This window comes from Macrobrachium nipponense, chromosome 5, assembly GCF_015104395.2.
Source record: "Macrobrachium nipponense isolate FS-2020 chromosome 5, ASM1510439v2, whole genome shotgun sequence".
NCBI lineage: Eukaryota > Metazoa > Arthropoda > Malacostraca > Decapoda > Palaemonidae > Macrobrachium > Macrobrachium nipponense.
In genome coordinates, this window is record NC_061107.1 from 75,774,807 (window position 1) to 75,800,618 (window position 25,812).

The following is a 25,812-nucleotide window of genomic DNA, read 5'->3' on the forward strand; positions in this document are numbered from 1 at the left end:
TTCGCCTTGAAACCTCTTGCCAAGCTTGGTCGATGAGTCGGATGCATATTACGATATCGAAATGCTCCTCCCAAAATTCACGCAAGGTGAGGTTTGTGGTATCGGTAATGTCAAAACATCTCTTGAAAAGATGTTTCATATACAGCTTCTTGAAGTTCGATATCACTTGCTGGTCCATGGGCTGGAGGAGAGGGGTGGTGTTAGGCAGAAGATAAAGAACCTTTATGAAGGAATACTCTGCTAGGATATCTTCCTTGAGGCCAGGAGGATGAGCAGGGGCATTGTCCAACACCAGCAGGCATTTCAGAGGGAGGCGCTTCTCTTCCAAGAATTTCTTCACTGTCAGGCCGAAACACAGATTTACCCACTCAGTGAACAAAAGCCTCATTACCCAGGCTTTCGCATTAGCCCTCCACATCACTGGAAGCTTCTCCTTAAGCATTTTGTGGGCCTTGAAGGCTCTAGGAGTCTCCGAATGATAGACAAGTAGGGGCTTCACCTTGCAATCCCCACTGGCGTTCGAACAAAGTGCGAGCGCATGCCTGTCTTTCATAGGCTTATGCCCGGGTAGCTTCTTCTCTTCCTCCGTGATGTACGTCCGATGAAGCATTTTTTTCCAAAAAAGGCCAGTCTCATCACAGTTGAAGATTTGCTGAGAACTGTAGCCTTCCTTGATCATCATCTCGTCGAACGTCTTTTTAAAGGCTTTGGCCTCTTTCGTGTCCGAGCTGGCCGCCTCCCCATGCCGCACCACCGAATGGATGCCAGTCAGTTTACGGAATTTCTCGAACCACCCATGCGAAGCCTTGAAGTCTGGGGTTGGCGTTGATGTCCCTTCTCCTCCGTCGTCTTCGGCCTGGGCAATCAAATTGCGGAAAATAGCGCTGGCCTTGTGGGAGGTTGCTGTCTCCGTTATCGTATCGCCAGCGATTTCTTTGTCTTTTATCCAGACAAGAAGAAGCCTTTCCATTTCATCGTGCACGTGGGTCCTCTTGCTGGACAAAATAGTGATGCCCTTCGAAGGTGAAGCTGCTTTGATGGCATCCTTCTGCTTAAGAATGGTGCCTATTGTTGACGGACTTTGGCCGTTTTCCTTGGCGATCACACTCAATCGCATACAGCTGCATACTTCTTGATAATCCCCATCTTCGTCTCCAAAGAGAGCATCCTCTTCTTTCCGTGAATTTCACGTTTCTTGGGACCCATGACTACGTATATACTGTACGTAATTATGTTATGTAGTACGTATACGTATGTAGTAAAGGTCTCACACAACACGATAAAGTATATTACAACGAAATCTCTAACGAGTTTACGTTAATAAACGAAATCGTTAGAACGTGCGTATAGAAATGATGCTGCTACCGAGTGGCCGAAAAAGCACGCCACTACGTAGATGCATCATTGGAGGGATGCTGACCAATAGGAGAGAAGGATCTCATGGCAGTGACTAGCATCAGGAACCAATGGGAGAGCGGGAGGATGGTGGCGAGTTTACTCAGTTGGCGGCGGGCGAGTTTCAAAATTATCGGTGGTCTGGGCGAATCTTGGACTTTACAGCAACAACCTTTCATATCTTGAGCATTTTTCGTATGTAGAGCCGTAAAATTTTTCATATTTGCTTTCGTATCTCGAGTTTTTCGTAAGTTGAGCCTTTTGTATCTCGAGGTACCACTGTAGTCTCTTCATCTTAGGAGGATCTTAAGCAAGTGAGGCCAACATCACCTCATTTCCCCTCATTTGCCATTAGTATATCTTTATTTCATAGTCTTCTGAGTTACTTAGTCTTCATTATACATACAGTGTCAATGGTTAACTATAGATGATATGATATCATAAAGATATAGGATATATCTGCTGCTAGTCACATCCAGGTGTCATTGTTTAGCAACTGGGCTTTGGAAAATTTGATCCTCCTACTGAAGTGAGGGTCAGTTGCAAGGTATGGTTTTCTTTTTTTTTTTATTATTATTAAATTCTTTCACATTCTATTTGTCAAAGGCTTGCCACCCAAAGAAAGTGTTTCACTGATAACTGAGTTCTATTGGACTGTATTGTGCTGGCATACTACTAATCACATGGATTACTAGTATCTCAGTAATTATCATTACAAATGAAAGTGCTGTAAGATATGAGCTTGTATTATAAAATAGTACCTTGTATTTTTAGAATTTTGTTGTTGTTTTACTTATTACATTTTAAAGTGACTGTAGATACTTGTTACTATTTTCAGGAAGGATCGTGGGGGCAAGAGAGCTTTATTGGTGCTAGTTTCCATGGTTTTTGGCATGGAAACAGGATTCAAGTTTGCAACAAAACAGCTCATATACTTACTAAATCCTTGTCATGTCACCACAGCCATTCAGGTAATAGTGTATTAGCTTTCATTATCATTTTAAAAGAGGCATTCCAAAAGTGATGCCCCCTTTTCATGCAACATTTTTTGGAATCTTATTTTTCACATAATAAAGTAAATAGTTATAAGGTATAAAACAATAAGGCATTGTTATTTAATTGGTGTACAAAGTAGTTCCTTCATTGTGCAGTTTATAGAGCATCTGTAATTGCTTCAGCAAAATAAACTTTGACCTACGTTAGTCTTTTAGCAAGCTTCCAGTTACCGTATTTTCCAGCATATTAGACACACTTTTTAAAAATATTTAAATGTACTAAAAAACTGCCCTGCATCCAAAGAGGCCATATGGGAGACCAACCGCTGTAAGCTAGGCTTAGTGGGTAAGCATAAAAATTGCTGCTAATAATAAAACATTGAAAATCAAGCCGAATTATTACAGTAAATTTTGTTACTGGAATAAAGTATGAAATCAAATGTAAACTTACACTTGCCTTTAAAGGAAACCAAATGAAATTTACTATAAAGTCTGCTCATCACCAGACAGGTTCAGTAATAAAATTTCTGAAGGATATGGGACGGGGAGGTTGGTTTTATTCCAGGCAGGTGAATTTCAAGTGACCTGTTTCTAAGGGGTGTGAGTGGTTCTTTACTGTAAAGCTCTCAAATGTTTGGACCTTCTTGGTTTTGTTGATCTGGGAGGTTGGGGTATTTTTACTGGTGTATTCCTACTGGTGAGTCTGTGATTGTTCGCTGTTGGTCAGGGGTGTTTGTTCATCTTATTCCCCTTTATCACTGGCAATAGGCACCATTTGGTCATTTGCTTTCTTTCTACTGTTATAACTTCCACTGGCATGACTGGTATAATGGTTTGCTTCAGTACAGGGGATGTTTATTCATATGATGTAATTATTTCTATGTTTAAAACTAAGAAGGACCTAAGCCGTGCTAACAGTTGCAGGCCAATTTTAGTAATTAATCATTTCTGGAAGTTAGGTTCTAAATTGATATGTCTTGGACAGTACACAAGTCTTATATTCTCTTTTAGCGTCCAAATTGAATCTGATTGGACCAGATCCATCCTAGGTTCATTAGATGAGGTTATTTTTATCAAAACAATGATACCTGTCATCTTTGACAAAAAGAAATCTTTTAATAGTAAGTGAAAGTAGTTGCATTTTTATTCAAATGGGTATTTTTCCAGACATGTAAATAACTGATTTTTGGTATAAATTCATATCACAGACAAGTTAGCTGACTGTAGGCTTAGGCTAGGTTTCAAAGTGTAATCTTCAAATGTCAAGAATGTTCACAAATACACCATACCATATAGCGTTCCAGTTGGAAATTGTTAAAATAACAAAGTATATTTGAAGAATAAAGTTTTTGTGACAAACCCTTCAGCTAGAGATTCTTGAATTATCGTAAGCATCACCTCCGAGCAATTGCTCAGTCAGTACAGGTAGCTTACTGCATAAAGTCCATATTTAGCAGCTGCTCAGTCAGTATTGGCAGCTTACTGCATAAATTCCTAAATATGGTCATGACAAACCAATCAGTCATAAATAGCCCAAATTGTTTTTGCATAATCTCCTGATTTGCAAATTGTGAAATCTTTTCTCACTGAGGTTGGTCTACTTATATGCTGTTTTGTCTTTTATATGGATATACCCATGCTGAAAGTTAGATGGGGTGTTCAAGCTTGTTAACAAAGTAGCTAATTAGTGGAAGGTGTGTAAAGGGCATTAAGCGTCCACTTTCTTCTTCAGCTGTACTACAGAGAACACTCCTCTGCAATTGGAATCTTTGAATGGATATTTTGAAGTGTTTTCCTATTCCTGTATTGTTCATTGTTAGTGACTTTGGCTCCCCTCTTTGATTTTTAAAAATTTTGTTATGTATATCTGCTTATTCCTTTTCAAGGACGAAGGAGCAGTGAAGGTGACAATAGTATGGTAGGATGTATGGCACTTTATGAAACCCTGGAATTTTGATAATTTAATTTTCTGTTATCTTTCTACGTGTCAGAATTACACACTGGTTTCAACTACTTTGGGAAAAGATCCAAGAAGTTTTCTTTATTGTCATTGGACTGTAACCTGCTCCTTTCTCCCTGAATCTCTTTCGAGGATCTCTCTCCAAAGAGAGAGAGCCAATCATTCAGTTAAAAGTGTGTTGATTGTTGCTGTATCTGCCATGTTACTCTTGGTTCTGCATCACTGACTACTCTGAGCTATTTGTTGGAGATTGAGGGGTTACTGAAGGCATTGTGGTCTTATCTTTACCTATACAGGGATTGTTCCTTGTTGCTTTTCTGGCACTTGGTTATTGCCAAATTCCCTGCTTTGGCATTGGACTCTGGCCTCAACGTTGGTTGTTGCTCCTGTTGGTGGTTTATTTGTTAATATGATCTTGTTGCTACTTTGCTAGTTTTGGATGTAACTCTTGTCCCTGTGATGACTCCTGTCTCAGTTGCATCTTATAATATATTTAAAAAAATACAGAATTGATTGCAGTGACTTAAAAACTTTTTAGAGATATGTCACATAAAGGGAAAAACTTTTTAGAGATATGTCACATAAAGGGTAAGCTTGGAGGGACCAGTAGGAGAAAGAGTCAAAGTACTTGAATGCATGTTCTTTCTCCCCCTCCCCTTTATTTTTTCATCTCCTTTGTCCCTTGACAATATAAGTCTAAAGATAAGGCCTTGGTAGTCTTTCCTTTAGAAAGACTAGCAAGGTTTCTTGTGCTTGTTACAATTCTTTGAAGAGGGATAATGATCTTTGTGACCATTCATGGGAATAGGTGACTGTGAGTGGAATGATTGGCTCTCTCTCTCTCTCTCTCTCTCTCTCCCCTATTTACAGTTGCTGGAGTGAGTTGTGAGCATTTGCCAACTCCCAAATGACCCACTTTTCTGTTCTTTTTGGTTGGACCCATCTGCAGTGGCAATCAGCACTAGGCTGCAGCTACATAAAGGCCGGGAACTTGATGCCTTTCAGCTGGTTAGTTTGTTGAGATAGTTGCCAGTAACATTTCAAGCCATGTCCAGCTCCCAGATGACCCTCATAACTCCATTTTGACCCTGCAATGATTTCACAAGCTTTTGAATCATATAAATTTCTTTTGAAGCAGCCTTATCTTTACAGTTTTCATAAGTATCCACACTCCTTTTATCTTTACTCATGGCAAAAAACCAGCATAGTCTCAGAGAGAAGATTTTCAGAGGTCACTGCAAAAGCCATTGCCTGTGTACCCTAAGGCAAAGTTCCTATATGAACTTGTAATTTAGAATCTTGCTTAGTACTTTAATGCTCTTTTTCAGTATGTCATGAACTTATCTTAATTATTATGGTATGTTATTTTCCACATGTTATCATTGTTTTTGAAGTCTAATCATGTTTTCCCATTGTACCGTATATTTCGGCGTATAAGTCGACCCTTTAGCCCCAAAAAATCATGCCAAAATTAGGGGGTCGACTTATCTAACGGTAATAAAAAGTGAATCTTGATTATTTTGGCATATCGGTACAGGAATCCAGGCTTTACAGTTGGCTAATAACAATGACAGCCTTGTTGAGGTAACTATGTATTAAAAACATTTCGCACTGTAATACGACAATAATAATACATTAGAACATCCATTACTTTAAATAAAATGAAAAAAATCAAAGTAACTTGAAGAAACCCCAATCGCACAGCAAGTGTAAACATTGCTCAGCCATTTGTAGTACCGTAACTAAGAAGGATGCGTTCACTCTGACAGTTTTGTATTTACCGGGGTATTGTTCAAAAACATTTATATATGGTATGAAATCTTTATTTTATCACATAAAAATAAAATAAAAAAATTTTGTATTTAATGGTAAATATGTATTTAAAATCCTTTTAACAACCCAATCAAATCATTAACTTGAGTGGCAGTTTGTACATACATATATACGTAGGCTGTTATGCAGCGTTAGTTAGCGCTTTGTTTGTTTACATTACACACGAGTAACGTATCTTTCGTTATATCATTTCTAATCCTATTTGCCAGTATCCATCTTTTATATATTACACAGATTTTTTAATATACCGAGTATATTACCAGTATTTCATATGGTAAGTAGAGCAACTTATGTACCGTAATAACATTCAGGTTATTTTATATGATACGTTTTACCTTGCTGCTTATTTTGAGCGTATGGTTGGCCTCACATTTTAGAGGTCGACTAATATACCCGATATTAGTTAAAATCATAAAAATTTACTCAGAATTGGGGGGTCGACTTATCTTCCGGTCGACTTATACGCCGGAATATACGGTAATTTAGTATATATAAGTAGAAACCTGAATTTCTCATTTCATATGTGATCCATGCTTTTTACAGTATCTTAATCCCCTATGGCATTATTGACAATTTTATGGTTCATCTAATGTGATTTTTCAGATTTATCTCCTAGCTGCACCACCTAGCCAATTTGTGACAACCGTCTTCAGAGTACACCTTAATTTTTTGAATGGAGCAGTTCTTGCTTTGTTGTTCCCTGTCACAAATTCAAGGCTGGTATGTAGATTTTTTTATTACTGTCTTTTATTTATCTGAATTAGATACCAGTTGTGCACTTCCAGAAATTAGTTTAGAAGCATGTTTATACTTGATAGATCTTATCATATTTCATATCATTTGGAAAAAGTGACCATCTTCAGTTTTTTTTCTCTTTTACAAGTTGCTGCTGTCACATTTAGGAAAGAGTAGGATGTTGAGACATGGAAAGAAGTCTGGTATGTTAATCAGATTAACAGTGAACTGGTCACAAGAATAATTTGTCAACATAACAGGTCACATATTTTAAATGTGCATCAGTTTTGATTCTTTTGAGATATGCTTTATTAAGATGACCTTAACTGGTCATGCATATTGCTCCTAGTGCTGGTTTCATTTGGTAATTTTGCAGAATAAGTTTCTGTATTAGCTGCTATATAGTAGTTTTCAGAAGTTGTTTGGGTGTTATGTAACTGAAAAATGATAACCGGCAATAAATATTCATACTCTTGACATTTTTATTATTGAACTAAATACAGTGATGGAGTTTGTGCTCACTGGATTGACAAATAGGTTGTGTGCTGGAATAGGTAAATGATACGTATTCCAGCTTGTGTAGCCTACCAGACTTACACATAAATGAAAATGATACTGTTGCCATTAGTAGGAGCCTAGTACATGTATGTATAACTTTTTCCTTTTAATGGTATGTATTGATGAGGCATAGAATTACCCTAAGATTATTGGTTGGAAATATTTACTCCAATAGCTTTCACAAGAATGAAAAGAGATTGGAGATCATGTAAAAGCATACTATCTGTTATATATGATAGTCTTAACTTTTTAAAAGTATAGAACAGATTAACTTCGAAGAATTCTGAGATGGTTGATGTTTCATCAAAATTCCCTGTTGTCAGATACTTAAGCATAAGCATGTAGGGATATGCACTTAGAAAGGTTAATCAAATTTGCTCTTAGGAACTGAAATGATTGATAGCATGTGAACAGTTTTACTGAATTATACAAATAAAAACAAATTAAGAGCCATGAAAAATTAGCATGTTAATTTTCAGACTAAGTTAGGTGTTATTGCTTGAAAAGAAATAACTCCAGAATATAAATTAGTAGAGTAGTTGTGTCTTACAGAATGGTGTGAAAGTTTTTTGTAGCTAACTGAAACATATAAAGACTAAGTGTTATTAAAGTGCATGATGGGTAATAATTTTAGAAAATGTACAGTAGAATTTAATATTTTCTGCTGCACTGAGAGAGTACATGGATTTTATAGGGGCCTATGAATGAATGAGTCCCTGCTGAGCTTACTATAAAATATTGTTTGCGCTCAATATTAGAAGATAAGGAATGATAAGGATAACTGTACAAAGTTTATTTCAGAATCATAAAGATGTGAAAATTCATTATTAAAAACCTTAGTTTGACACACACACATGCCACTTCCTTGGTGTTGATAAACTATCCAGAACTACCCTGACATGTTAGTCCCAACCCACAACTTTATCATTCATTGTTAGTGACATCATGTTGATTTCTAGTACTACTTTTTTCTGTCCTTTCTTTTAATCCTCTTAAAAACCTGCATTCACTTATTAACTTTGACCATTCTCCAAAATTTTCTCTCGACATTAAGGAAAATATTTCAGGTGGCAAAGTTGGCAATCCCACAGTATCATATGACAAGCTTGATCATGTGTTATACTGTTTTGTCATATTTCAATATATGTATAAGCATACTGTAATAAGATACTGGGTAAAAGTTAAAAGTAAATGATAAAATTTACTATTTTTTTTTTAGTTGGTATTCACGCTTTGAAAATCAAACACAGTGGCATTAGGTATGATAAAGCAGCTACCTGTATGTACAATTGTGGAAGAAGCACCTCCTTTTTGAAGAGGCAACTTCTTGCAGACAAAATAAATGGGTAATCTTATGTTCTGAGAACTACAGAACTACATTATAAACAGAAATAAGATGCCATATTCATTGTAATATACTCTCTTAATTTTTAGTGGGCACTATTGGGACAGTATCAAGCCAAGAAATTAGATGAACATATAAATTCAGATTTTACCAAAAAGACCCATTGAGCAGGTGTTAGTATTATACCCTTGGCATATGCTGTGGAGTGAAAACAATGTCTGGTGCTTGTTAAGAATTGGAGATAAATGTTAGTTAGAGGCATCTACAATAAGTGCTTGTTAAGAATTGGAGATAAATGTTAGTTAGAGGCATCTACAAATAAGTGCAGATTACTTTATGGTAATTACAGAATCAAAAGATGAGGTCTTAGAAATGTCTATAAGCTAGAAGAGTTGAGTGAGGAATATAGGATTGGAAATCATTGTGAAGAACCTAGGAAATAAAATTTTGTTAACTGACAGTGCAGTAGAAGAAGTACAATATGAAAAGTTGCCTTGTAGATGGCCTGGATGGGGTTTATGGGTGAGAGAAATATTGCACTGTATAGTAGATATAACAGATGATGCCAAGATCTTGTAAGAATGCTGACCTTTTTGTAAATATAAAAGTATGTAATTGGTAAAAAGACTAATATTTGTTATCCATGTGTAAGATTGCAGCTATTCTTAGTGGAGACATGGGCACAAATGAAAAGTGGGAAGGATCATTCAGTAGTGAAGTGGTAGATAAAGAAATAGTAGTAGGCCCACCTTTGGCAATGGCCTGGAAATTATTGGTAAAGGGTGTAGATTGAAGATTTAAACATCATACACAGCTCACAAGGTAGAATGAAATGCAAGAAATTCATCACAATATTTTAACCACACTAAGGGAATATTTTTGCTCTTTTTGGTAGGTAAGGATTCTGTTAAATTTTGAGGTGCTGAGTTACGTGAGGGGAATGAATGATGGTGTGGTGAAAAATCCATGTAATTCAAAACTTATGCTTGAGTACATGTCATTCTATGAGAAATCTTACAAGGCCATCCAGCTTGTTATAGTTAAAAAAATGAATCTTAAGTTCAGATTATTACTCTCATCGTTTTTAGGTAAAATGCTATCTGTCCATACCTCTCCTTAAAAGACTGTTAAAACCTTAGTATTACCTTTTAAGTTTTCCTTTTCATCATTTTTATCCAGATTGCTTTTGTTTTATGTTCCCCCTGGAGTAGGAACCCTGTTTACTCTTAATTGATGTTATATGATAAAGTGCTTTTACTGTTTCTTGCCTGGTAGCTGTTACTTATTTTGGCCCATAAATCATTTTTCTCCTTTTATCAGAGATTAGTTCCTAACAGTGCTTTATGGCTATTAGAACTAAAAGTTTTTTCTTTGGTTGTAGTGTATACCAGGCATGTCATGACAATAATCCTTATTTCAATTAAGCCTGACAGTTCTCTCTTGCCAAAGACAGGGTATTGCCATTGAATGTCTCGTATGGATTGCAGACTATTGTCTTGCAGGTGCTTATGTCATTTGTAAAAAACTGGTTTGTATGAGTGAAACAGTAATTCTTGTATGACATGATTATTGTTACTGTATTTTTGTACATGAACTTCCCTGACAGATATATACTTAGCTATAGTCTCCGACGTTCCCGACAGAATTTCAAATCTCGCGGCACACGCGACAGGTAGGTCAGGTGGTCTACCTTACCCGCCGCTGGGTGGCGGATGTACGAACCACTCCCGTTAGCTTGTCAGATTTTTCTCTGTCGCGGGAACGATAACAACTGTTGTCGGTTCCTCTCGATAGTTTTTCGATTCTCGCTTGCCTGGAGTTAATTTGGACTTCTTTTGGTGACGTATTCGCTTTGTTTGGCTTGGCATACCCTGATTGTGGACCGGTTTGATTTTGATTTTGATTTTCTTTAACGATGTCTGACCTAGATTCAGTAGTTAAAACTTCGGTTTTGTTTAGGGTTTGCGTGAATGAAGGATGTAAGGTGAGGTTGCTGAAAGCTTCGGTAGACCCCCACACGGTTTGCATGAAATGCAGGGGGAATGAATGTTCTTTTGCTAACCCTTGTAGTGAATGTAAGGGATTGAATGAAGAAGAATATAAGGCTCTCTCTTCTTATGTTAGGAAGTTGGAACATGATAGAGTGCGTAAGGCTTCCTCTAGAAGTTCTAGTAGATCTAGAATGAGTGAGTTGGATGTGGATCCTAATACTAACGTAGAATTAGAACCTTCTTCCCAAGTTGCAGCCCCTGCTCCCCGCACCGAAGCCGAAGATTCGCCTTCGGAGGCGGCAGCTCTGAGAGCCACGATTCTTTCTATGGATCAGAAGATTCGTCAGTTGGAAGGTAAGGAGAGTGTTAGTGATCAGTGCAGTGTTCCCAGTGTTGTGGAGGGTGTCTCTGACCGGCTCCTTAGTGCCTCTAGGCCTAGACCTCTTCCAGACTCCCAGTTCCAGTGGAGTAGGAAAGTCGAAAGCCGCAAGAGGGCTAGGGAGAACCCCCACCGGTCAGGCGTCCCCTCGGCAGATCCTGAAGTACGCTCCCAGGCTGCCTCGGATCGCTACAAGAAGGAGCTCCTACGTCAATGCTTCTCCTCTTCGTCTTCTCCCTCTCCGAAGAGAGGTTGGAACTCCCCGGATGCGTCGCGCCCGTTGAAGAGGGCTTGGAAGGCTCCCTGCAGTCCTTTGGCTTCTAGTCCGGAGGTTTTCCCGGAAGAATCGTCGGTGGAGGCGAAGAAACCCAAGAAATCCTGTGATCGTTCTTCTTCTCGCGCTCCGCGCCTGCTTCCGAGGAAGAACAACAAGATTCTCCTACGAGAGTACTCGCGGGACTTCAAGCTCAGATCACGGCGCTAGCAGACTCTTTAGCAGTTAGATCACGTAGGAAGAAGGACGTTTCTCTTCCGATCAAGAGATCTAGGCGCCGCTCTTCAGAGGATCGTTCTCCTCTTTTTAGGCGTTCTCCTTCATATGGGGAGGTTTCGTATGAAGGTAGGGGCTCGCGTGAGCGCCCTCGCTCGCCTGGCTCTCTTTCGACTTCAAGGCGCCAAACATCGGTAGGACGCTCTATGGAGAAAGAAGTTTTTTCTCCAGATTGGATTCCCGCTTCCGGTAAGCGCACTGCACCTGCTCATCACGCTATTTCTTCAACTCCCTCGCATGAGACTTCTCCTCAGCAGCCTCAAGATCCTAGAAGGCGCCCTTATACAAGTAGGCGTTCTTCTTCCAGATGTCACTCTCCTCGAGTGTCGGATCGTGACTTCTCTCCTGACAGGCATCAAGAGTCTGGTAGGAGTCGTGTGCATGATAGACGGCCTGCTGTTAGCCGCTCCCCGCAAGGTAGGCGCCAAGAGCCTACTGCACATCGATCTCCTAGTAGGCGCTCGTCTCTTTTAAGGCGTCATACTCCTGATTATTCTCCTCGGGGCAGACAACAAGAGTCTTTCAAGCGCCCTTCTCCGTGTAGGCGCTCTCCCGCTTCTAGGCGCACTACTCCTGACCGTTTGTCTCTTGGTAGGCACCAGGAATCTCGGAAGCGCCCTTCTCCAGGTAGGCGCTCATTAGCTTTGAAGCGCCCTTCTCCTGAATGTTACCCTCTTGTTAGACGTCAAGAGTCTCGCAAGCAGCCTTCTCCTAGTAGGCGCATTTCGCCTTCCAGTTGAACTTCCGTTGATCGTACGCAACTGGACAGGTATGGAGAGCCGCGCAAGCGCTCTGCTCTCGATAGGCGCTCTTCTCCTGGCAGCCGCTCGCCTCAGGATAGGCGCAAAGAGTCTAGTAGGCGCTCGCCTCCTCGTAAGCGTCCTGTGGATGTTTCCGAGGATTCTCGGAGTAGGAGCCCTACCTCTCCTTCGGCTGAGATTCCGTCTACCTCGAAGAGGGAGTCTCATCGTAGACAACCCAGATCTTCTCATCGTTCTCCAGTGGATGTGAACTCTTCTAAGAGAGGGCGTTCTCCAACCTCTCGCTCAACTCCTACTAGGATCCCTTCGTCACCTAAGGATCTTCCGCGCTCGCCTCGACAAGACGTCCTAGAAGGTTCGGATGAGGAACCGAACACTTCTGTTGCTGTGTCTTCTTACAAGAAGCTTACAGAGCTACTTTTGCAAGTTTTTGGGGATTCCCTTACTCCTACGGCTCCTCCTTCTCCTCACTCACTTTTTTCAACGGCGAAGACAGCGAAGAGTTCTTCTTGTGTGAGGATGAAGCCAACTCTTTCAATGAAGAAGGCACTGAGGAGTTTTGGTTCCTGGATGGCTTCCAAAGAAGAGGCGGGGAAAACGATGTTCGCTTTTCCTCCTTTGAAGTTATCAGGACGCGCTGGTTTCTGGTACGAAACAGGAGAGTCCTTAGGATTGGGTCTACCGTCTTCGGCTGATTCGGATTTTTCGGCGCTGGTAGATTCGACAAGGAGAACTGCCCTTAACTCTGCTAAGACGACTTGGGCAATGAATGAATTGGATCACATGCTAAAAGGCATGTTTAGAGTGCTAGAAGTATTTAACTTCCTTGATTGGTCGTTGGGGGTCCTAGCCAAGAAAATTGAAGTGCCAGAGTCATTTTCGCCAGAAGATCTCATGTGTGTTTTGTCTTGTATGGACAAGTCGGTAAGAGACGGAGCGAGTGAAATCGCCTCCCTGTATGGGGCCGGGATCGTGAAGAAGAGGTCTGTTTATTGTTCCTTCTTAACGAAGTCTGTCTCCCATGCCCAGAGGTCTTCTTTGCTGTTTGCTCCTCTGTCTGCTCAGTTGTTCCCTAAACATCGAGTGCAGGACATTTCGAGATCACTTTCGGCCAAAGCCACCCAGGACCTTTTGCACAGTCGGCAAGAAAACCTCGCCCTTCCTTCTCTACCAAGGCTAAGAAGGAAAAGGCAAGTGTTCGAGAACCCTTTCGAGGGGCGTCTTCATCAAGAACCTCTACGTTTAGAGGTCGTAGACCTTCAAGAAGGGGTAAGACTTTCGCCAAGTCTGTTAAAGCCCCCAAATAACTTGCAAGTCCTTCAAACAACGGTGGGCGCCAGACTCAGAGTTTGCAGAAGTCTGGGCCCAAAAAGGGGCGGATCCTTGGACCCTTTCTATTTTGAGGAGAGGTTACCTCATCCCTTTCGTCGAAAGACCTCCCTTGACGACCATCCCAAGGGAACTGACGGCCAGGTACAGAGACCCCATCATGAATCAAGCTCTCCATCTAGCAGTAGATCAGATGCTGGAGAAGGGGGCTATCGAACTAGTGACAGACCATCATTCATCGGGTTTCTACAACCGCCTTTTCCTAGTTCCGAAGTCCTCAGGGGGATGGAGACCGGTGTTGGACGTAAGCGCCCTGAACTTCTTCGTAGAAAAGAAGAAGTTCACGATGGAAACGCCTTCATCAGTGCTGGCAGCACTTCGTCCAGGGACTGGATGGTTTCCTTGGATTTACAGGACGCTTACTTCCACGTACCGATCCATCCTTCCTCGAGGAAGTTTCTCAGATTCATGATTGGGGGGGAAAATTTTTCAGTTCAGGGCTCTGTGTTTCGGCCTCTCGACGGCCCCTCAAGTGTTCACGGGGATTTTGAGGAATGTGGCTCAATGGCTTCATTTGAAAGGGGTGAGGATATCCATGTACCTCGACGATTGGCTAATAAGGGCCAATTCAGAAGATCGTTGTTTGAAGGACTTACAAGTAACTTTAGAATTGACGAAGGCTTTGGGACTTCTCGTCAATTTCAAGAAGTCGTCACTAATTCACGAGCAAGAGTGTGTGTATCTCGGGATACAGATGAACTCTCTGAGTTTTCGGGCTTTTCCCTCTCAGGAAAGGATAGCCCGAGGATTCGAGAGAGTAACAACCTTCTTAGGGAAAGAAGTATGCACAGTGAGGGAGTGGATGAGTCTGCTGGGGACGCTCTCCTCGCTGGAGCAATTCGTTTCCCTAGGAAGGTTGCACCTGAGACCGCTCCAATTCTTTCTTCATCGGAATTGGAGTCGTCGTTCTCAGGATTTGACGTTCTCCCTGTCGTTATCCCAGGACGTCAAGAAACAATGTCTCTTCAATCCCAGACCCCCAACCTGGTGTTGTTCTCCGACGCGTCGGACACGGGGTGGGGGGCAACTCTGGGAACCAGCGAAGTGTCAGGTACCTGGGTGGGGGACCAGGTAGCCTGGCACATCAACAGAAAGGAGTTGATGGCTGTGGTTGGCTCTGAAGGCTTTCGAGCCCAAAGTCAGAAGATCGGTAGTGCAGGTCAACGCGGACAACACTACAGCTCTGGCATATATCAGGAAAACAGGGGGGGACGCATTCCTTCTCCCTGTACGAGACAGCAAGAGACCTTCTTCTGTGGGCAGAAGAAAGAGGAATCAAGCTTCTCACCAGGTTCGTGCAGGGAGAAAGGAATGTAAGAGACAGATCTCCTCAGCAGGAAAGATCAGGTCCTTCCCACAGAGTGGACCCTTCATCTGGATGTATGCCAGAGCCTGTGGAAGTTATGGGGCAGGCCACACATAGACCTCTTTGCCACGTCAAAGAACAAGAGGCTGGATCCTTACTTGCTCTCCGATATCGGATCCAGAGGCATTAGCAATAGATGCTCTTCTTCTAGACTGGAACGGACCCGACGTCTACGCGTTTCCCCCCTTCAAGATCCTGGGGCTAACCATCAAGAAGTTCGTAGAGTCCGATTCAACGAGAATGACCTTAATCGCTCCCTTTTGGCCGGCCCAAGAATGGTTCACAGAGGTACTGGAATGGTTGGTGGACCTTCCAAGATCGCTCCCGCTAAGGAGCGATCTACTCAGACAACCCCACTTCGACAGGTACCACAAAAATCTCCTCGCTCTCAGTCTGACTGGCTTCAGACTGTCCAAAGTTTGGTCAGAGCGAAAGGCTTTTCAGCAACAGCTGCTAAAGCAATCGCAAGAGCGAGGAGACCTTCCACCTTGCGTGTATACAGTCAAAGTGGGATGTCTTCAGACGTTGGTGCAAGAGGAAGAACATTTCCTCTTCCAGTACTCTGTGACCCAAATTGCGGATTTCCTTATTTTCCTCAAAGAAGAATGTCATCTGGTTGTGTCAACTATTAAGGGATACCGCAGTATGTTGGCGGCAGTATTTCGGCATAGAGGCTTAAATATATCCGATGATAAGGACCTGCATGATCTTACTTAGATCATTTGAAACCATTAAGCGTCCTCATGTAGTACCGAACTGGAATCTAGACGTAGTTCTACAATTCCATGGATCGTCTAGATTCGAACCTCCTGGCTTAGCCTCTTTCAAGGATCTGACGAAGAAGGCTATCTTCCTTTTGGCCCTAGCTACAGCTAAGAGAGTGAGTGAACTCCAAGCTATCGAGGGCAAAATAGGGTTTAAGGAAGATTCTATGGTGTGTTCGTTTCTTTCCAAATTTCCTTGCAAAGAATGAAAACCCATCACGGCCTTGGCCCAGGAGCTTTGAAGTTCGTAGTTTATCTTTTTCTAGTAGGGGAAGAGCCTGAAAGAACTCTTTGCCCTATGAGAATTATGAAGTATTTCCTTAAGAGGAAGGAACAACTTAAGGCTAATCAAGATGTGCTTTGGTGCTCTGTAAAGGACCCCACTCGGCCCATGTCGAAGAGTGCTCTTTCCTTTTTTCTGAGAAGCCTTATTACAGAGGCACATGTTGCCTGTAAGGAAGAACATTTTAGACTACTGAAAGTGAAAGCTCACGAGGTGAGAGCCATCGCAACTTCGCTTGCATTCAGAAAAAATATGTCTGTGCGGAACTTGATGGAGGCGACTTTTTGGAGATGCCAATCGGTTTTCGCAAACCACTACCTACGTGATGTAAAAAATCACATATGATAAATGCTTCGCCTTGGGTCCTTTCGTATCGGCGGATTCGGTGCTGGGGCAGGGAGCTGAAACTTATCCTGTGTAATTTTTTATATGTTACCCTATATTTTATATTGTTGTTTTTTGGTTGTCTGAAAGAGGTTGCAGGAGGCACCTCTTTTTGTCGTAATATTAACCCTTTGTATTTTGGTTAGGTGGTCTGGTGGGTTTTGGCTCCTTGCAGAGGTAGTGGTAAGGATCTGTTAGGTAAGCGGACAAGGTCCCTCTAACAGGATCCGACTTGGATTCTACCACAATAGGGGATCACATATCCCAGTGGTAGATCCGAGAGTCTTTCAGCATCAGGTCACGTCCTAGCTGTAGCTCTCCAGGCAATGCAGACTCAGAGATAGGATCTATGAAGTCTTCATCCTGAAAAGGTGAGAACCAAGGTTTTTATATCCTACAAGATTAGTTGTTTCCCGTCTTACCTGTATTATTTAGCTGTCTCTTACCCTCCACCAAGGGTGCCAATCAGCTAAGTATATATCTGTCAGGGAAGTTCATGTACAAAAATGATATTGTTAAACTACAATAAAGTTTTGTACATACCTGGCAGATATATACGATTAATGGCCCACCCAGCCTCCCCTCAGGAGACAGGTGGAAGAGAAAAATCTGACAAGCTAACGGGAGTGGTTCGTACATCCGCCACCCAGCGGCGGGTAAGGTAGACCACCTGACCTACCTGTCGCGTGTGCCGCGAGATTTGAAATTCTGTCGGGAACGTCGGAGACTATAGCTAAGTATATATCTGCCAGGTAAGTATGTACAAAACTTTATTGTAGTTTAACAATATCATATTTATATTGTTATTAGCCAAGCTGCTGCAACCATAGTCAGAAAACCAGAATAATACGAGCTTGAGGGTTTCAGTTAGGCAAATTATTGCAGATGTCTGATGGACAGAACCTTTTCCTGATTCCAACCCTTTTTTTATACATCCTTGTTTATAAAGATTAAAAGCATAATTATTGCTAAGAACAGCAATGCTAAACAATGAATTGTGAGGAGAGTTCATTCCTCCTGGCAGATTTCTCCTGCAAACATTCACAGTTTTATGAGAGAAAAAAAAAAGCAGTTTTGCAGGGCTTCCCAAACTAGCATGGAGAAAGAAATAGAAAGGTGAAAATTAACTATACAGGACAAATTATGTAAAACAGATTATGAAATGATACATATGAGGGCTTTTGGGAAACTGAATCTACAGTTTGGCATTTCAATGATTGTTAAATAATTTTGACCTTTTCACACTCAAGAATAATTGTTATGCACTGGTGTTTTATGACCATCACCTAATGTACCTGTTTTTGCTTTTACATACTCAATGTATCTCAGTTGCTGAGGTCTCAGTCAGTGTTACATCTTTGTGATGCCACATCTTCCAGGAACTTGCTCATTTGTGATACAATCTTACCAGTGCTGCCCAGCTGGGAATCTTGGCATTTTGTTATTACACTATTTGAAAATCTTATCTTAGAAGATATCTTACTACTTCTGGTAATCCCTCTGTGGTGTGTTGTAGTGTAGTGTTTGGTAATCCCTCAGTGTTGTGGTGTAGTTTAGTGTTCTCATTACAGTATTGTTATTTTTTATGGGTATAGCTTGTAGTGTAACAAGAAAACCATAATTATGATAGTTTAAAAAGCTTTCACATGACATAATAAATATAGTTTATATATAGAGAGAGAATTCAGGTAATTTTTTTGGCTATTAAAATACAATTGAGAGAGAGTTAACATAGAAGCCACAACATCCATGGCACTGCTAGGAAGACTATTTCTTGAGTACTGTTTCAGAAGATATTAAGTAAAGAACTCCATCTGCAGATGATTTGACTCTTGTATTATAGGGGTCAAGTTCCCCATTGAAGCAAAATGGTGGCCAAACAAGAAATCTTTTTCTGATGATCTAAATCAGTTATCCATTTCTAGAATGTATGGGTCTTGAGATAATGTTCATATTCTGTCAGCAGTATATCAGCTGTGGAATAAAACTGGTTTGGGTAACCTTTTGGCAAGTGAGGGCTGCATTATGCCAAACTGCACTAATAGAATTGCTAATACAGGCAGTCCCCGGGTTACGACGGGGGTTCCGTTCTTGAGACGCGTCATAAGCCGAAAATCGTCGTAAGCCGGAACGACGCTTGGAAATATGTCTTAAACTAATAAAAAGTTATAAAAACCTTACTTGTAATCCTTTGGTTACACTACATGTTGTTTCCTGTAGTTTTATGTACAACCTGGAGTTATTTTCATAAAAGAATGCTGGTTTTTGAAGGTAAAAACTATTGTAATCCTCTGGTGACACTACATTCTTGAAGTTTTATGTACAACCTGGAGTGATTTTGCAAAATCTTGAGGGCTACAAGAACAGCTGATTACTATTTACGTATCATATAGACTAATTAAAGTAAATGTATCTTTAAATAGGCTTATATATTAGTATCAACAAAACATTTCCTGCCATGAGTCAGAGGCCGTTTAATGAAACGAACACTTCTCTGTCCTATCTGTTCAGAAAATAAACGTTAAGTCAATCCCCGAGACCATTGTTGCCAAAGCGTCTCTCTCTCTCCTCTCTCTCTCTCTCTCTCTCTCTCTCTCTCTCTCTTCTCTCCTTCTCTCCTCTCTCTCTATCTCTCTCTCGTCTCTCTCGTCTCTCTCCCCCTGTCTCCTCTTCTCTCTCTCTCTGATCAAATTACATTGGAAACTTGACATACGATTGCCCTAATATACGAATGTTTTGAGATACAACAGAAAATTTGCGAAAATACAAGCTTTGATATACAACGAAATATTTGAGATACGATTTTGCGATGAGTGTTAGTTGTATAGGCGACCGATAAATGGCGTTCAGTCTGTTTGTTTGTTGGTGCTGCATGTTAACACGTCGTTGTTTAGTTCGTTGTATTTGCGCCTATTTTTCGTGTTATTTTGTCTATTTTATTATTAACCATGGGTCTCAAAGCTAAAGACAAAGCAGGTGATAAGAAAAAACCCAAGAAAATGATTTCGATGGAAGCAAAACATGAAATTATAGCAAAGCATGAACGTGGCGTTCGTATCGTCGATTTGGCAAACGAGTATGGTCGAAATCCTTCTACAATATCCACGATCATCAAGCAGAAGGAAGCTATAAAAACCCCCGAGACCATTGTTGCCAAAGCGTCTCTCTCTCTCTCTCTCTCTCTCTCTCTCTCTCTCTCTTCTCTCTCTCTCTCGTCGTCTCATCTCTCTCTCTCTCTCTCTCCTCCTCTCTCTGATCAAATTACGTACTGGATAATGTCTCTCTTTGGATACTTCGATTTTGCCAAATATTGAGGGCTACAAGAACAGTTGATTACTATTTACGTATCATATAGACTAATTAAAGTAAACGTATCTTTAAATAGGCTTATATTATTAGTATCAACAAAACATTTACTGGCATGAGTCAGAGGCCGTTTAACGAAACGAACACTTCTCTGTCCTTAACTCGGAGCGTCGGAAGACGCCTCTCTCTCTCTCTCTCTCTCTCTCTCTCTCTCTCTCTCTCTCTCTCTCTCTCTCTCTCTCTCTCTCTCTCTCTCTCTCTCTCTGATCAAATTACTGGATAATGTCTCTCTTTGGATACTTGGAATTTGCGTTGTAATCTAACCAGAAACTTCGTTTTGTTATTATTACTGGAAACAAGCAATGATTTTTTCATTATTTGCGCTTTTGGAATGTTATATGTAAACTAGTATGTATTCATTCGCTCGGAAACTAGTTCCGCATATGAGGCGTCACTAAAAAACATAGAAAAATACAACATAAAAAGTGTCGAAAATCATCATAATCTCAAAATTTTTGTTGTAATCTAACCAGAAACTTATTTTTATTAATATACTGTGCTAAACTATAAAGGATTTTTATCATAGTATGCGTTTTTTAAAAGCGTCGTTAACTCGGAGCGTCGGAAGCGTCAGCGTCGTAACCTCGGAACAAGCGTCGTAACCCAGGACGGATTTTTCCATTGAATATTTAAGAAAAAGCGTCGTAACCTCGGAACGTCGTAAGCCGGAACCGTCGTAACCCGGGGACCGCCTGTATACACATATAGGCAGTTCCCGGGTTACGTTGGGGTTCCATTCTGACGCCATGCTGTAACCCGGAAAGTTGCAAGAAAATTATACATATAAAAATGAGAAATAAAGTGATGAAAGCCTTACCTTTAATCCTTTGGGTATACTGTACAGTATTTTACTTGTATTCTGATATGGTGTGCCTTCAAAAACCTCCATGAATGTACTTTTAGTGTTTCGTTGTGGCACGACGACAATTTAACCTCAGAAAATCGACTGAAACCCAGAACCGATTTTTTTATGAATTACAGGCAGTCCCCAGCTTACGACGGGGGTTCCGTTCTTGAGACACGTCGTAATCCGAAAATTGGTGTAAGCCGGAAAATCGTAAAAAATCCTAAGAAAATCTTACTTTTAATGCTTTGTGTGTATTAAAAACTATGTAAACTGCATTTTTATTGCATTTTTCATCAAAAAACCTTCAAATATGGATTATTTTACATTTTTGGAGTCATATTTCTTCTGCCAGTTTGGTGTTGTAAGCGTCGTAACCCTGGAACATGTGCTGTAAACCTGGAAATAATGTTCGATGAATATAATTGAAAAGCATCATAACCTTTGAACGTCGTAAGCCGGGAACTGCCTGTATATTTGAGAAGCGACAAACTCAGAACGCTGTAACATTGGGGTTGCCTATATATATTTTTTTCAAAAAGTAATGCTAAAAATTACTACATAATTTGATATTCTTAGTATCTCTAGAAAAAAAATATTACTATAAGAGTGCTACAAGAACTAGAGTGCAGTTTTCAGGGCAATATCTTAAATAGTTTTAAGTTATCATGTCAGTGCACAAAAAGTGAAAAACAAATACTGCTCACTTTGTTTCTCAGCTAGTCATGGTGTTTCCCACACCTACCTTGAATAAAAATATTTTAGATGTGGAAGTTTCTGAAAATCTTGAAAGCTCATAGATGCACAGGATTCTCGTTGTAGACTGGAGTCTCATGGTGATGTGGCAGAAACTTTTTTGTTTGTAATTTTCACAAAAGGAAATATTTAAGATTGTTTAACCCTTAAACGCCTATTGGACGTATTTTACATTGAGATAAATTGTCTGTTGGGTGCTGATTGGACGTAATTTACGTCGACATAGAAAAGTTTTTTTAAAAATTCGCAGAAAAATACTTATAGGCCTACCAATCAAAAAATCTTCAATCACGTGCCTTGGGGATGCTGGGAGCTCACGGATCAAGGCGTTGTTTTGTTTACAATCGTTGCCCAGGCGCGCAAGCGCGAATTTATTTCTTATTGCACTAAAAAGTATCAGTGACACATCTCAGAAATTATTTCGTCACTTTGACACAATTTTTGCACCATTTTAGATTAGCCGTTACATGGAGTATTATATATGAAAATGTGTGCAATTTCATGTAGAATACAACCAAAAAATACTCATGATTGTAGCTTTTACCAGTTTTGAAATATTTTCATATAAATAACGATAAGTGCCAAAATTTCAACCTTTGGTCAACTTTGACTCTACCGAAATGGTTGAAAAACGCAATTGTAAACTAAACTCTTATATTTTAGTAATATTCAATAATTTACCTTCATTTTGCAACAAATTGGAAGTCTCTAGCACAATATTTCGATTTATGGTGAATTTATGAAAAAAACTTACGTCCGTGCGGTAACTCTTCCGAAAAAATCATACGTGCGAATGTCGTAATGTTTGCACCATTTTAAATTAGCCGTTACATAAAGTTTTATATATTGAAATGTGCACAATTTCAAGCACAATACAACTAAAAACAACCCATGGTTGTAGCTTTTATCAGTTTTGAAATATTTCATATAAATAACGATAAGTGCCAAAATTTCAACCTTCGGTCAACTTTGATCTACCGAAATGGTCGAAAAACGCAATTGTAAGCTAAAACTCTTATATTCTAGTAATATTCAATCATTTACCTTCATTTTGCAACAAATTGGAAGTCTCTAGCACAATATTTTGATTTATGGTGAATTTATGAAAAAAAAAATTTTTTCCTTACGTCCGTGCGGTAACTCTTCCGAAAAAATCATACGTGCAATTGTCGTAATGTTTGCACCATTTTAAATTAGCCTTTACATAAAGTTTTATATATGAAAATGTGCGCAATTTCATGAATACAACTAAAAACAACCCATGGTTGTGGCTTTTCTCATTTTTGAAATATTTGCATATAAATCACAATAAATAGAAAAAAAACCACGTTTGGTCAACTTTGACTCTACCGAAATGGTAGAAAAATGCAATTGTAAGGTAAAGCGCTTACGGTCTAGTAATATTCAGTCATTTACAGTGGTCCCCCCGTATTCGCGGGGGATGCGTACCAGACCCCCCCCCGTGAATAGTTAGAACCCGCGAATGTTTGGAACCCCTATAAACATGCTAAAAACAGCCTATTTTGTTAGTTAAAACTCAAGAAAAACCCACTAAAAATTTTCCTACATGGTTTTTTTAATAGTTTTATCACAAAAAGTGCATTTTATGAGGAAATTCATCAAAAAAACAGGAATTTGTGGATATTTATCATAGAAAAATACCGCGAATGCGCGAATTTTCCGCGAATAATGCAGGGAAACATTCCCGAGAGAAATCCGCGAATGTGTGAGTCCGCGAATCTGGAGAACGCAAATACGGGGGGTCCACTGTATCTTCATTTTGAAACAAATTCGAAGTCTAGCACAATATTTTGAAGTATGGTGAATTAAAAAAAAAAACTCCTTCCCTCCGCACGTGTATTCTCCGCCGCAAATCTCCATAATGCGTACATCACATTCTTGGAGTATTTGCTCCATTTCATATTAGGCGTTTCATAGAGTTTTATATATGAAAATGTGCGCAATTTTATGTAGAATACAAAAAATAATAATTGAAGGTTGTAGCTTTTCTCATTTTTGAAATATTAGCATATACATTTTTTTTTTTTTAATTTGACATTTGGTCAACTTTAACTCATCCGAAATGGTCAAAAGCTGCAATTGTAAGCTAAAACTCTTACAGTATATAGTAATATTCAATCATTTATCTTCATTTTGAAACAAATTGGAAGTCTCTAGAACAATATTTAGATTTATGGTGAATTTTTGAAGAAGAAAAACATTTTTTTATGTTCTCCGTTATAAATCCATGCATCATTTTGTGATAATATTTTCTCTGTGTTGCTTTGATTGTTTTACAATGTGTTATATACCAAAATGATTGCAATTTAGTGTACAATACAAAAAAAAAGTAACTCGTTAGCTTCAACCATTTTGCTCACAGCGCGATTTGAATACAATTATATATGAAATTTTGTTTTCGCGCTATCCTATATTGCATTATTTATATATGATAATGATATGTTTTTTTTCATTTCTGATGGTTGCATACTAAACTTCAGGCAATGACAAAATAAGGAGCCAAAAATGAACTCTTAATTTTGAAAACTAAGCGCGCTGTGATTTTTTGAAAAAAATATTTTTTCCGCTTCGGCACTCACTCCGAGACCCCCTCGGCATACGGGAGACAATTTTTATTATACCCCTTAGGCGTTTAAGGGTTAGTTGAAATTACTTTTCTTTTTAGTATAATAAATGTATTGAAGTCGTTGCTGAAAATAAGAGGTAATAAATGCACTCTTTTTACTAAAATCATAATCTGAATTTTTTTTTCTTACAAAGTTATATTTCATGTTAATATAAAGTAAAATATGACTGAGGACTGCACACTAGCATATTGCTGGGTGCATGTGACCTTTGGGCTATAGAATGCCCATGGTATAATGAATGATCTAGAGTATGTAAGGCATATCACCATTATAGTAAATAGGGGAATACTCATGAATGGTATATATTTTTCTGGCAGTATTAGATAAGTTTTGAAATACTATGAAATAAAAAGCATTTAAGTCAAAGTGCAGAGTATCCAAGTAACATACTCAGAATTCTAAAATCCAACATATACTTTATTTTATGCTTCTTCCCACAAGGATGTTACTGCCTACAATGATTGGTATAGTACAATGTAGGAATTATACTTAAGAATCTATGAAGTGGCCTTTTAGTCCAAAACTTTCCTTTCATTATGAGGCCAAATCTGGTTTCTTATTCTGTTAATGTTGTCTTGAAAAAAATGCTGTGGTCAAAAGGGTATCATAAGCTTGTAATTGTTACTCCCATGGAACAATTACAATAGAATGGTAGACTGATAAAAGATTAGGATGGCCATCACAGGTATGACATTACAATGCAGTGTGTTATTTTAAACCTGTTATAGCAGTTCTGTATGCCTTGGGAATGACCTACCAGTTGGACTTAGAGAGAACTTAAAAATTTGGTCACTGATGATAGGAATGAGGTCTCAACATTCTCGATTCACTGCTAGCTAAATTTGTCCCAGGAGCTGTCAATTAATTATCTGCATTCGTAGGAACTCTCCAACTTCCTCTTTTCTTGAATATTATGACCTTTATTTATTGTATCCCTTGTCCCTAGAACAAGAATATAAATGAACGCAGCCAAACTGTCATATTCTGTGAAATATGTAGTATCATTGTCAAGGCTTTATTTCTTGTTATTCAGTAAATCTCGCATTTTCTATAGATTAATCATGTTTAACTGAAACTTGAGCTTTTTGATGTGCTGTGATGATTAAGTAGCCCTTGATCTGTTAGCATAATCTGCATATTAAGAAATTATTACAGCATGGTTTCATTAAATTATATTACTCTTATGACATGTTATTAACATTACACACTTTGTGTATTTGAATGTATCTATTTCAGTTTTTATGAGAAATTTTTAAAATTTCATTATGTCATTATTGGTGCTCTGGAGTTTACTCTTGCATTTTTCATTTTAGGGGGTCAATCATTCCATTTTTTGTACTGCATGCAGTACTGTATCTGCCTTTTCCATGTTTTCTTTGAGCCTGGAAAAGATCATTATGTTGTTTGTTTCATTGGTACTTTGTTTTTTCCTTAACTGTTTCTATCTTGGAATCCTAAATCTGTGGCTGTCTGGCTCCAGATATCATCCTTCATTTAACATGACCTGATG

At 39.4% G+C, this 25,812-nt stretch overlaps 1 protein-coding gene across 1 annotated transcript in view; it reads left to right on the forward strand.

Annotated features, from left to right (window-relative positions):
• Nucleotides 1–25,812, forward strand: part of LOC135215416 (transmembrane protein 164-like) — a 111,597-nt gene that overhangs the window by 36,138 nt on the left and 49,647 nt on the right. The window contains exons 3-4 of the mRNA XM_064250028.1: nucleotides 2,234–2,366; nucleotides 6,787–6,903. Of these exons, the coding sequence (XP_064106098.1) occupies nucleotides 2,234–2,366; nucleotides 6,787–6,903 (250 nt within the window). The remainder of the gene's footprint in view (nucleotides 1–2,233; nucleotides 2,367–6,786; nucleotides 6,904–25,812) is intronic.